Source organism: Tachypleus tridentatus, chromosome 6 (genome assembly GCF_004210375.1).
Source record: "Tachypleus tridentatus isolate NWPU-2018 chromosome 6, ASM421037v1, whole genome shotgun sequence".
Taxonomy (NCBI): domain Eukaryota; kingdom Metazoa; phylum Arthropoda; class Merostomata; order Xiphosura; family Limulidae; genus Tachypleus; species Tachypleus tridentatus.
Window position 1 is genome coordinate 98,095,842 of NC_134830.1, and position 14,472 is coordinate 98,110,313.

The window sequence follows — 14,472 nt, forward strand, 5'->3', positions numbered from 1 at the left end:
TCATAATATCATTTGTGAAAATAAGAGAAATGCAATAGAAGGAGCACTTGAAGCAACAGATTAGGTAACTAAATCAGCTTTTATACTTATACCTCCTGATCAGTGATGTCGAGGAAACCCACTTGTAGAGAAATATATATGCAAAAACGGCTCGTTTGGGTTGAGAAAATATTTTACATAGAAGAGCGAACAACGTTTCGACCTTCTTCGGTCATCGAACTTCTTTCTACACCATTAAATTAACAAACTAAAACAATAGTAGTAAGAATTAACGTGGTGTGGTAAAAGAAACAACTAAACTTGGTTAAGAAAAGTCAGAAGAAAGTGATAAATAATTAAGATAAAACTTTTAGAACTAACCCAAAAAAAGAAACTACTTAGATATGTTATTGTTATCATTTATGCAATTTAATAAAACACGAACAATGGTAAAAATAAAAGCTAATTATAACAGCATAACAAGATGAAAGTTTAACTAGATTATTTAATTGAATCTCTACTACATAATGAGGCATTATCAATACACGATTAATGTAGACTTTGACACGGTCTCTGTCCTGGACTTTGAAATTAAATATATATATATATATACGATGTCATCGATGGGCACCTTAAAAAATGCAATAGCCATTAGATCTCTAGCAAACTTAATTCGTCCAATACTGCTATATGTCTTATAATAGTAAATGGTAATACTAATTATATTATACGACATATTAAACTTTTTCATTTCTGTAATACGTTATAAAACAAAAACGATTAAAACATTAAAAAGTGGTAATAACAATTTATGACGATAAGATTTAACGATAAGATTGTATCGTTATTATTACTTGATAAAACGGTAGTAAATAGTATTCAATTTGATTTGCCATAAAATTGAACAAAAAATAGGTTCATAATAATACTGAGAGTTAATCTTATTTTCCTTATTACAAGAATAAGGAGGCACACTTTTAGTGAAGAGGCTGTTGTACCTGTCCCAGACCTAGTTTTTGAAATAGTCATTAGAGATTCGTGAAAGTTAAGAACAGACCAACAGTTTGTAATGAAAGCAAAAATAAATAAATAGCATAAAAGTTTTCAATGACTCGTTTTTCAACTATAGGATATATATATATATATATAAGAAATCGTTGGAAATAATTACGGAAATGTGCAAGTGATATAATTATAATAGTAAAAATAATGAGTAGTAATAACTACATGGTGAATTTATTAATGATAAACACGTAGTTACAAAAAGTACAGAATAAAAGCGATTAAGTTATAAACTGCATATTTGTGCGTAAGCCTTTTGCTTTACACGGAACATTATATCTTTTGTTCACGTGACCACACAGGTTTTGTATATGTGATTGTTGAATATTGTTCCAGATATCATGTATTACACACCATGATTCGTCCACCTTTCACATAGACCATATCATGGTTTATAATTGTTTCATCAGTCTTTTATTAGCCATGATAGTATTTTACCACATTTGATGTTTGCTTGGCACCGTTGTTTTATTGGAAAATACATCCGCACCCACAGAACTGTGTTTCTGAAGGTGTGGTGATGAAATAGTCTCCTGTTGTTGCCAGTCAATGTGCCATCAGTCTTTTGTAGGCCACCAACACCATTACATTACATGCAAATCTTAACTTCTACTAAACCCCAACCATGCTTCACTGTAAGGATTTCACTATTTTTGCCTCTGTAGATGAGCCAATTATTGTCGATTGTTGGTGAAAAACTCTGACTTGGATTTATCTATAAACACTTATTTCCAATTTTGTTTATTCAACTGTTAATGCACCGATGCCCATTTCAAAATATTGGTTTAGTTCTCTCTTTTAGCAGCGGTTTTGAAACAACTACACTTCATTAAAACTATATATGTTTTTCATAACTCTATTTATAACAATCATAATGTTAGAAAAACACGAAAGTTCGAGACGTCTTGATAGAAATGAAGTAGAAACCCTACAGCCCGAGCGTTCTCGAAAGGTGAACCTTTCTTTTACAGTTTGCCTCTAGAAAAACAGCAATCATGTTCCCCATTTCGGCCGTGATGGAGTTATAATGTGACGGTCGATCAAAGTATTCGACGGTCAAAGAGTGGCCCAAAAGTTGGTAGTGTTTATTAGCTATCTTACCTCTGGACTCTCGCTGTTAAACTAGAGACGGCTACCTATAGAAAAGTAAGGTGCTACCAGATAAAATCTGCCCGAAAGTCACCGATAGTGCATCAGCATCTAAAGTACTCTAGCGGTTGTAAGCGGCCTTAAGACTTAACAAAAAAATTTATATCTCTATCTATTTGCTATTTATACACGAGTCGTAAATTTTACAGGTCTTGTGTTGTTATCATCGTAGTTTTTATTTTATATTTTCTATAGCCGTTCTTAATTTTAAAGTGATTGACTGTGGGAAAAATGCCTAGCCAACACCACCTTAAGGGTACTCTTACCAAATCAAACAGTGTCATTTCACCATCATTCTTATAACGCCCCAAAGTACGTAGTATACTTTTGTAACGAAACGCTAACTGCTGGGCTAATATCAGTCCATTTTAATAGCGAGTCTATATAATAAACTCCATGTAGAACGTTTATGTTTCAATACTTGGAAATACTTAATTCATATAAGTCTGATTTATTATAACTAAGGATATTGAAAGTACATTTTAGAGATAACATGCAAATAAACGTTTTCCTAAAGGAAGTAAAATATTGGAAGTGTGTTAACACATAACAAATGATGCCAAAAATGAATAAGTCTTATAGCATTTACCAAAGTTGTGATGATTGATTACAAAATATTATTTTCTGTACAGTTATGCAAGGGGGCTTTGCCTTATTGGAATGTGGGGCTGTCCGGAGTAAGAACACCACTAACATTTTGATCAAGAATCTTCTGAATGTCTGTGAGTATTCAAATTGAATTATTATGAGAATTTCTAACAATATTTTCTTTAAAATTCGTGTGGTATAACGAGAACGAAATATTTCCTCTAACTTCATCTATCACATATTTCTACACATGGTTAAATCAAAATATTCCTATATATGATTACATCAAAAATGTTTTATATTCAGCACTAAAACGCCTTTTAGACAATTTTACTAGATTAACTAGTACAACAGCGTCAGTTTATATAACAACAAAGAGTACTGTAACAGAAATTTAACTTGTGTGTTATAAAAAATATGAAATATTTGTGGTAAAAATGCGTGTGGTTTGACATATTTTAAGAAATCAGGAAATATTCTGATATAAGGTGAAGTAGACGTATATATTAACATATAAAATAATTTATAAGGTACGTTTTGTATCTCTTTATGGTATATGATATTGGGGCTCATTTCTCTTCGCGATATATATACTCTTCAAAACAAGAAACGTAAAAGGGATATTTTTTTATTTTAAAGATAAATATATGTAATAACGTTACAAGCTCAGAGTATGTGATGTTACACGTGTTAAGGCACTGATTGTCAGACCAAAATGACAATAAAAGTTGTGCACTTTGAAAACGGAGGAAAACATCGGATTTTTCGCCAAAACGCATGCGTGTCCAATAAATTTGTTTGAGAAATCTGGATGTTCTGCAAGTGCAACATGTGCAAAATCCCTATAAAAGTGACGGGTTCTCGGTTTCTATAGCTCAGTGTTAAGCCACCGACACGCAATACAGTTACGCCAAGACTGACTGAAGCACAACGCAACAACGCTATTGGTCGCTTGGAAGCAGGCGAATCTCGATCAGATGTTGCCAGAGCTGTGAATTTCCACCCAAGCACCATCACAAGGCTATGGAATCGTCACCAACAACATGGATCAACTCGTGACCGTCCACGATCTGGCAGACCTCGTGTGACCACACCCGCACATGATCGCTACATCCGATTAAGTCACCTTCGGGATAGGACCACCACTGCGACGTCTACTGCCTCAACCATACCAGGGCTGCGTAGGATTTCCGATCAGATCGTACGCAACCGTCTATGAGATGCAGGAATCCGACCTCGACGTCCAGTCAGAGGCGTCATCCTCACCCAGCAACATCGTCAAGCATGGCTGCAGTGAACTTGGGCACATCGGGTATGGCCTCATCGACGATGGAGGGATGTTTGGTTCAGCGATGAATCACGTTTTATGCTTCGTAGGCAGGATGGAAGGACCCGTGTTTACCGTCGCCGAGGTGAACGTTTTGCAGCAAACTGTGTGCCGGATGTTGACAGATATGGTGGTGGCAGCGTCATGATGGGCTGCCATCGCCTACAATGCCAAAACAAATCTTTTGCACATTCGAGGGATTCTTACGGCTCAACGATATGTCGACGAGATTCTTAGGCCCCATGTGCCATCATGGTGAATGTCAACGACGTTTTTCAACATGACAACGCCCGTCCTCATACAGCCCGACTCACCACTGTCTTCTTGAGACACCACAACATCAACGTTCTTCCATGGCCCTCTAGATCACCAGATTTAAACCCCATCGAACATCTTTGGGACGAGTTGGACCGACGTCTGCGACGGCGACAACCTCAACCGCAGACTCTACCTCAGCTTGCAGCAGTTTTGCAGGCTGAGTGGACAGCCATTCCACAGGATGTGATTCGTCATCTCATCGCTTCCATGGGCAGGAGATGCCAAGCAGTTATTGATGCTCACGGGGGGCATACTCGTTATTGACGTTGAGTAACTTCTCCTAGTGAGCATGGACTTCGCCTTTGCAGACTTTGGATGTTCAGCAGTGAATGTGCAAAGTTTCACATATGTCATACAGAACTACCAAGAATAAACTTGTTAACAATTTATCTCATATTTTGCCTTTTGCGTTTCTTTTTTTGAAGAGTATATTACCATGAGTCCTTTTTAGACTTCAAGCGGTCCATACAACAACTATTGATGACTTTTCACTACATTCGGTCTTCTGCCCATTCAGTCTCATCTGTCTATAGAGTTCTATGCCAAGTATCATTTGGTCTTCCTCTGCATCATCTTAGCAATCTATTCTCCTTCATTCTTAAAACAGTCCGTAGTATCTCCACCTACACAACATGAGCCTTTCTAGTATTTTTATGAGTTACTATTGTCCATTCGTCTCACTTATCATCTCTTCACTTATACAATAAAATCATTTGGTCTTCATTACCTTTACTAAATAATTACTTTCATAGCTTGTATGAGAATCATACGTTTAGGCTAATCATTGGAGCTTCGAATTTACCGCCAATCACACCAAATTTATATTAAATTGAGGTATGCAAGCAGAACACGCAAGTCACTAACTAGAAGAAGTTTATGGTTAGAATAAAGAACGACTCTGAGACTCCACAGAAACACATCATATTTTAATAATTCTTCACTTTATTACATACAACTTTTCACATTAGATACTTATCTATCTCGTTAAGTAGTTCCTCTTTAAGTTTCACTAAATCATCTATTATTCTTAACAAATTACGATCAAAATACTATGTGGATTACATTCAGACATACCTTAAGTTATAAATTTCTTCTAACTACATTAGCCGATCGAGAGAAATAGCAATTTATACTTACATCTAGATTGAGACAGTGTTCTGGTATCGTTGAACTGGAGCTAATTTTAACACTCTTTGGTTCTGGAGAACAACTTTTGATTTCATTCAATTTCATCATGGCTTCCAGTTTCAGACATGAATTTTTAAATGTTATTCCTTATTATTTTTACGAGTTAATGTGGATTACATTCAGACATACCTTAAGTTATAAATTTCTTCTAACTACATTAGCCGATCGAGAGAAATAGCAATTTATACTTACATCTAGATTGAGACAGTGTTCTGGTATCGTTGAAATGGAGCTAATTTTAACACTCTTTGGTTCTGGAGAACAACTTTTGATTTCATTCAATTTCATCATGGCTTCCAGTTTCAGACATGAATTTTTAAATGTTAATCCTTATTATTTTTACGAGTTTCCAAGTAGTGTGCGAAGCTACCCACAAGTTGTTCTGACACTTCATTGGTTTATTTCTTCAGCTCATCTGACTTTCCAAGAACAAAAACAAAAGTTCTTTTGTGATTGGCTATGGTTAAAGTCAGTAAATCGGTGACTGACTCATCTGTATTGTTATATGATTCTCTTGTTATCATTCGCATATAAAACTCCCAATTCTAGCTTCCAACACAAAATTTTAGCAGAGTTTTATGTACAACTAGAATAGTATCATTAGTTTGTAACTGTCTAAATCGTGACTACACATTTTTTTATGATTACTCGTGGATGTACTGGGGGTCAGTTTTATCACTCTTGTCTCTCTATGCCAATTAACTACAATCTATTAGTTCTTGGCTGCATTATGTAATTTACGTGATGTCTTTCACACCATTTTTACCTTTTTTTCTAGCATGGACGTCACACTCAAAGATTTCTAGTACCCAAATTCTTCTTAATTTTTACTTAATCTCTGAAGCAATTGCATAAAATGCTTAATATTTACAATTCTCTATTTGTTAATGTAGACAAAATTTTCTCTAATCCTTTCCGTGCCTCGCAAACCTGTGAGAAAACCAAAAGAACCAAGTTATTGAACAGCTTAACAATTGATAGTTAAACATGCATTTCCTATTCAATTTTATGAAACCAACTCTTGCTTTTCTCAAATTTCATTTTAATTTCTTGCATATATCTTCTTAAACACTATTTCTAATACCGAGATATTTAAAAGTTTTTGTGCCCTCAACTATTTATCCATCCATAATGACCTGGTTCAAATTATTTATCTTTAACATCGTTATCTTTCTTTTCTCAATGTTAATAGCTAAATTAACCTTCTTAGCTTCTAGTGTCAGTGTTTCGTCCATTTTAGCCATTGTTTGTGTATCATGACACAACATTCGTACACCATCAGCAGTTTCTCAATCTTTTAAAAGAATGTTATTTCTCTATTCAATGCCACCATTTGTATAATTAGCTTTCTTCATTAGCCAAACCATAACAATATTAAACAAGAAAGGTGATATTAAGTCATCTGTCTAATTCCAGTTTTAGTCTTGAACCATTCTATGTTAGAATGATTGACCCTCACACAACTTTCAAATTCCTCGGATGGTATACTCATCACATTAATTATATTTTCTGGAAATTTACAACAACGAAGTGTGCGACATATTGATCGTCTATGTAGATAGTCGAAAATATTTCTAAAATTAATAAACTTCAAAAGGTTTTTGACATTTCTTACTCTGATTCCTCAATGATGTTTCTCAGAACAAAATCAGGTAAATACATCCTGTGTTAGCTTTAAATCCCACCTGTTGCTATCTTAAAAAAGTTCATGTTCCTGTGTCGTCTTTCATATTTTTCATCAAAATCATATTCAAAACCTTTCCAGGGGCAGATGGAAATATAATTCTGTTATTACAAAATGGCAAATATTCCTTCTTAGGTATTTTGACAATCATTCCTTTTTTTCAGTCAGCGGGACAATTTCATGTTTTTCAGGCAAACTTAAACTTGCTAACCCTATCTCGTCTCTGATACTTTCAAAATGTTTGCAGTTATCATATCATTTTTTGCATTTCCCTTTTATCTATGGATGTTATACCTATATGTAGCTCTTAGTGTAGTTATTCTTGATGTAAATCGCTGAGATACACTGGATCATCTTTATTCAATATATATATTTATCTAATATCGACCAGAAATACTTTAGATCTTAGTGGAAAATCTGGAAGTACTCAAAGTAATTTACAAATAGTTTGTACAATGGAAAAAGATAACCTCATGTCGAGAGTGTTTTATAACAGATTAATACACTGGGAACAGCCGAAAGATAAGTTTGTTATACTGCCTCTACCATAGTTTCGAATACAAAAAATAAAAGTACTTCTCTAAATGCACATGCGCGTGCACTTAACAAATATGAACGAAAGACGGATTTAAGTACACTTAAGAAGACATTTTTGTACAACTTATTTAAAGCTCGTTAGGTCGTAGAATAACATAACAAGTTTATTTATCAATAATATTAAAAACGGTAAAGATGAGCTATCAGTAAATTAAGTAAAGAACACACACACAAGGTACAGCGTTAATTTATCTCTTTATCAAACATAGGAAATACTTAAGAAAAGCTTAGGCCTAAGCCAATAAACTATTAGACTTCGGTGTTTATGATTAGAATTATATTGTATGATCCTACTTAGCCTAGTTAATGAAGTGCTGTTGCAATAAAGATAGTAATTTGACCGCTAATTGTTTATGGGTATCTACTAGCCTCGTATTTATACTATATTCTTGTAGAATATACGTTATTTCATTGATTGTATTGTTACACATGCCATTAAATTTTTAAATACAATTGTTACTTTAAGTTGTCGCTGGGATTGCATACTGGATTTTTGGTTATGCCCTTGCCTATGGAGACGGAAACAGTTTCATTGGTTTCAGCCTCTTTGCGAGCTACAAAGTGGAAGGAACTATGCTTGCCAATTGGTTTTTCCAGTTTGTCTTTGCCGCGACCGCTTCAGCCATAGTGTCAGGTTCTGTAGCAGAGCGATGCAGGTTTCCTGCTTACATTCTTTACAGTTTTTTAATCACTGGTAAGTCTACAGGCTTGAACTACTTCTTCTGCTATGTTAATTTATTTATCACAAAAGAATTTCCAAGACTGTGTTGATGTTTCATTTTTGTTTACCATTATTCTAGTATAACCTTTTCTTCTTACAGTTTTATTATTACCGGTAAATTCTGATGTGTTATAACTTCATGATTACTTCTATTTTCTTAAATAAAGACATTGCCTCAAGGACTAATGGATTGTTGAAGTAGAACTATACATATGGTTTTCAAAATGTAAATCATTTATATATAGTTGACACAATTATGACTATGTTTGTTTTTTTCCATATAGGTTTTATTTATCCAGTAGTCTCTCATTGGACTTGGTCTGATAGAGGTTGGCTTGCAGTTGGAGATGGTACAAACAAATTTCAGGTAAGCTGCTGTAGATAAAACTTTATATGGCGCAAATAACTTGTATCAGCTATTAAACTGTAGGCGTTTATTAATAACTTTAAGGTTATATATGTACATAATTTACTGGTATGTAATTTTATTTTGTTTCAATGACAAGCTCCTTTATTTAGTTACGTTATAACTTGTATTTATTACTGTTACAGGATTTTGCAGGAAGTGGAGTCGTACATTTACTTGGTGGTACAAGTGCTTTTGTCGGCACTGTTTTATTAGGTCCTCGAATTGGAAAGTTTGACCCCATTACAGGTATACCGAATGACATTCGAGGTCACTCTGTACCGGTAAGTATTGTTTATATACGTACTTGTTTTATTTCATTCCGTTTGATATATACTTCCGGTGAGCATATCGAACCAAATTCGTAAGTCAGACTTTGTGATAGTAGCTCTACCAAAAAACATGGTATTGAATATACAAAGTTATTATTCATTCCTATGCAAATCTAACCTATGTAAAAAAAACAGAAAACATTGTGTCACATTACATCGCACTTGATTTCTCGAAATACGACGAGAGATAAAAACCAAAATACATTTATCAGACAAAGTAGTTCGATTATTGTCTGCCCATTTCGATTTCAGTTGCGTGGTAAAAGTGGGTCGCGAAACCTTATAAGTGTACTGAGTATCGGTGTAATAAGTTCAAAGTAAAGATGCAATGTGGATCACCTAGCCTACAGCCAAGTGCATAAAATTTATCATGGAAGTAAAAATATCGATTGAATTTTAAACTTAAATCGTTTCAGCGTTTTTAAATAACAACAAACCAGTTTAACTAACGGAGACTAAATTAAGAAATCAACAAATATTTTTTCCAAGTTCATTATCTGTTTGTTTGTTTGTTTTGAATTTCGCGCAAAGCTACTCGAGGGCTATCTGCGCTAGCCGCCCCTAATTTAACAGTGTAAAGCTAGAGGGAAAGCTGCTAGTCATCACCACCCATCGACAACTCTTGGCCTACTCTTTTACCAACGAATAGTGGGACTGACCTTCGCATTATAACACCCCCATGGCTGAAAGGGCGAGCATGTTTGGTGCGACTGGGATTCGAACCCGCGAAACTGCTTTTTGACGTTTTATTCACGAGATTTTGTAACGATTTCCACCACTTCTTCAAAGTACGATGTCTCATTACCTTCGTGTTATTCAGATATTCATCTCTGAGCACTCATATTCATATATATTTTATCAAAGTACTAGTAAGTTTGTTTTTGAAATTCGCACAAAGCTACTCGAGGGCTATCTGTGCTAGCCGTCCCTAATTTAGAAGTGTAAGACTAGAGGGAAGGCAGCTAGTCATCACCACCCACCGCCAACTCTTGGGCTACTCTTTTACCAACGAATAGTGGGATTGACCGTAACATTGTAACGTCCCCACGGCTGAAAGGGCGAGCATGTTTGGTGCGACTGGAATTCGAATCCGCGACCCTCGGATTACGAAGCGCACGCCTTAACGCGCTAGGCCATGCCAGGCCCTACTAGTAAGTAGACTTACGTGTTAAATTATGCAAGTGAGTTGCTATAAAGATTTTAATTATCTAATATGCTATTTGAAATGGCCCTTCAATTTATTTTCAAGATACTTTTCTTTGTTATTAAGCGCAAAACTGCACAATGAAATACATGTGTTCTACTCTCCGTGGGTATCAAGACCATACGTTTAACGTTATAAAGCTTGAGATTAAACCAAATAATAGCACATATTAGTATGTCATTTATAGTGGGTGTTTCAGTTCTAGAAAGTAATATAGTTCTTTTCAGCTTACTGCTCTAGGTGGATTCATATTACTGTTTGGATTCCTCGCCTTCAATGGAGGATCGCTGGGACATATTACGCAACCAGGAGATGGTGCTGCTGCAGCTACAACTGTAGCTAATACGATAATTGGTGGGAGTTTCGGAGGCATAATTAATCTGATAGTCCATCGACTGGTCGCATTAAGTAAACCTAGTCAGTGGAGTCTACTGTTCTTCCTGAACGGAGTTTTAACAGGAATGGTGAGCATCAAACCTATAGATACACAACATTTCGAACACACAGTAAAATCTCCAAGCACTAATAGTTTGCGTCAGTAGAGATGTCTACACTGGTAGAAATGAGTTTTGTATAAATTGTTACGCAACTTGACAAGACGTTTATAAATACTAAAAATAAGCAAGAAACCCGATGTATCATAAGATTCACCACTTCTCGAGGAATTTCAACCCTCATTCATAACTGTGGCAATGAACCAGACGAAACTTCTTATAGTGATGAGTATACATGTACTTTGTTTTAAATTGTCGCTCACATTCCACCACTATATAAAACCTGGTCTTATTCTTCAGTTTACCACTTTCTACAGCTTGTTATTAGTCTTAAGGCCACGTACAATAGACAACCGATGGGAGAGGGGATTAACCAGAGTTACTAATAAAAAGTGGAATTCCTCGAAATGGTGTAACCTATTGACAAGTGGCGATCCAATTAATATATTATCCTTCATGTTTACACTTGCTATATTAAATATGTCTGCTGAATAATTCACAACGATAATTTAGTAGCATGAATGCTACACCCTTGTGCAAAGTAATTGAAACAAATGGTCATTTTACAATATTTTCAGCATGGCGGTCGGTGTAGGCTCGCTGGACTCGCCGATTTCCTTTAATAGTCATTTGTTCACACAGACGGCGTTATTAGCTGTGTTTTGCAGTACGGTCGATCTATTTTTGGGATATATGACGAAATTTTTAGGAAAATTATATCATTCGAAATTGCGTTAGAATGGCAAAGAGACCAGTCAAAAAACAACTTACCAACTCAATGAAGAAAAAAATGGTATCAATGGGGTCTGAAATATAAGAACTGGACGCAAGAACAATGGAGGAAAGTGTTATTCAGTGACGAGACTCATTTCTTCGTACAGGGTCAAAGAAGTCTGCATGTTCACAGATCTCCAGGTGAGAAACTTCGAGAATCTCACATCAATCAGTTCGTAAAATATCCCTTGAAGATGTTTTGTGGCTTTTTCAGCTACTATGGCGTCGGAGGCTTACATATCGTAGAAGGTATGATGCGAGGACCACAGTACATCGAAGTTTTCCAGAATTGAAAAAGATATTTCCAGATGGATCTGGCATTTTTCAGCAAGATCTGGCTCCGTGCCACACATAGAAACTTGTGAAGAATATTATGGCTACAACGCGAATAAAGGTGCTGGACTGGCCTGGAAATTCTCTGGACTTAAATCCTATTAAAAAGCTTTGGGTGATTTGTAAAGAAAGACTTCGGGGAAAAGACTGTACCACGAAAGATAAGTTAATTGAGGTGTGGTACCGCGATCCAAAAATTAGTAAAGATTGCAGTCAACTCGTGGACTCGATGCCAAAGCGGATTAATGATCTTCTGAAAATAAAGGCGATCATATCATGTATTAATTTGTGAGTAAATTTTGGATTATCAGAAATAAAACGCAAAATATTGAAAAAAGTCCTAATTTTTCGTCTTGTTTCAATTAATTTGCACAAGGGTGTATGTATTATTGAAATGCCATATTTAATCACAGTGCCCAAAACACCACAATAAACTTATAAAATTGTGTAAACTAATGCAAACTTTTTCACGTTTGAAATTAAGCACTTTCAATTACGTGATAATATAGCATTGATAAACAAACTATGATTTGTAATCCAATAGATAAAATCCATAACTAGAGTTTATAGTGTTTACGAATACTAATAGCTGCATTTGTGAAAAATGAAATACTTTTTCACATTCACCTCTAAAATTATTTGATAGAAGATTTAAATTGAAATAAAAAAGGTACAATTTGCATAAAACTTTTCGGAAACACCTTTTAGGAGGAGGTAGTAAATATCTAACGTTTCAGCATAATACAACTGACGGTACAATTTTAAAGACAAATTAATTGTTGTTTTTCTACACATTGTTGAATAACGCTGAACTGTTTAGTAGAGATTGAACATTGCTGAGAATGTTAAATAGTTGATAAAATACTGGTGAATTGTTTGGGTTTTTTGTTTTTTTATTAATATTTTGGATAAACGAAACTAGTAGTATTAAAATATAGCTGAAGTATTGATGTAATTTTTTTGTTGTTGTTAGGTATACCGAGCAGTGTTCAAACACTTACACATGGTGAAAGATTTTGTTCTTAATCGTAATTGCCAACACGCAATGTTAAATTTTACTGTAGTAGCAAGCAGAAATAATCTAAGTTTCAGTCTGCTCTCAGGTGTCAACATGTGCAGGTTGTGAAGAGTTCTACCCTTGGGGTGCAGCTGTTGTTGGCACTATTGGAGGATTGTTATTCTTCTTGCTACATGCTGTCATAATTGCTGCGAAAATTGACGACCCTCTTGATGCTGTTGCAGGTAAAGTAATAGCACAAAACGTAGTAATTCTTAGTACTGCTGGATAAAATGTGATACCAAAAGATACTTTAACTTGCCAAAATTGTTAAGAACTGCTAAAATCTGATATGTAACGTTTTAATATCATTCCAATTATTGTTCATTCTTATTTAGTGCACTTTGGGGGTGGATTCTGGGGACTTATTGCAGCTCCCCTTTTCAAACGTCACAGTGGAATTGTGTTCGAAAACAGCAATGAATCGTTAATGGTTTGTTATCATTTCTACTAAGTATTTAATAGTGTAATAATTAATGTATCCTTTTGACTTTTATTTTCGACTATGAATTGTTTAATATTCTAGCAACTACTTCTTACCTTGTATTTTACTACAAAATCTTTAACAGCAGAAAAACAAAACAAAACAGGCTATCATTTTATTGTAGTTTTAAAGCAGATCTGAAACATTCTATTAATACAAGTTTTATGCACTTTTTGGAAAATTATGTATTTTGGATCTCTTAAAGTTTATTTGTTTGGCTCTGTGTATTCCTTAAATCTGTACGACTTTTCCCCTACTTGGAATTTTTCAATACATTATACTTTTTAGATACAGTTTTAATATTTTTTTCTGCGAGTTAGTGATTTAGCACGATTTATTTCTATCTTTTTTTTCTTTTAAAACAAAGAATTAATTGTATTAACATTCTTATACACTATTTTCTGGAAATTGTATTTCATTTCTGATAAATAGTAAAAGCATATTCTTCATATTATTTAAAACTTAATTAACTTTTACTTTTTTAAGATTACTGTCCTATAAATGAATTACTTGTATCTGTTGAATTAGTATTTTATTTGTTTTAAAGATCAGTGCGTGAATATGCACAGTGTTTTACAGAGAATGAATATCCACTGAATATCACTGTCTTGTACAGGGACTTGCCTGGAACGTTGCAGGAATTACTGCAATCATAGGATGGAGTGGAATCCTCTCACTTATAATGTTTGGTTTGTTGAAGGCCTTTGGGCAGTTTCGTGTAGACCCAGAAACTGAATTAAAAGGCAAGTTTAATTACACAATGTGCTTGATGTAA

General features: G+C 34.7%; 1 protein-coding gene across 2 annotated transcripts in view; it reads left to right on the top strand.

Moving 5' to 3' along the window:
• The window catches only part of LOC143253140 (putative ammonium transporter 1), a 32,037-nt gene that overhangs the window by 13,835 nt on the left and 3,730 nt on the right, over positions 1–14,472 (top strand). For both annotated transcript variants that reach the window (XM_076506474.1, XM_076506475.1), the window contains exons 2-9: positions 2,823–2,912; positions 8,359–8,586; positions 8,898–8,980; positions 9,166–9,303; positions 10,783–11,019; positions 13,260–13,398; positions 13,552–13,646; positions 14,314–14,440. In XM_076506474.1, coding sequence (XP_076362589.1) covers positions 2,823–2,912; positions 8,359–8,586; positions 8,898–8,980; positions 9,166–9,303; positions 10,783–11,019; positions 13,260–13,398; positions 13,552–13,646; positions 14,314–14,440 — 1,137 coding nt within the window. The remainder of the gene's footprint in view (positions 1–2,822; positions 2,913–8,358; positions 8,587–8,897; positions 8,981–9,165; positions 9,304–10,782; positions 11,020–13,259; positions 13,399–13,551; positions 13,647–14,313; positions 14,441–14,472) is intronic.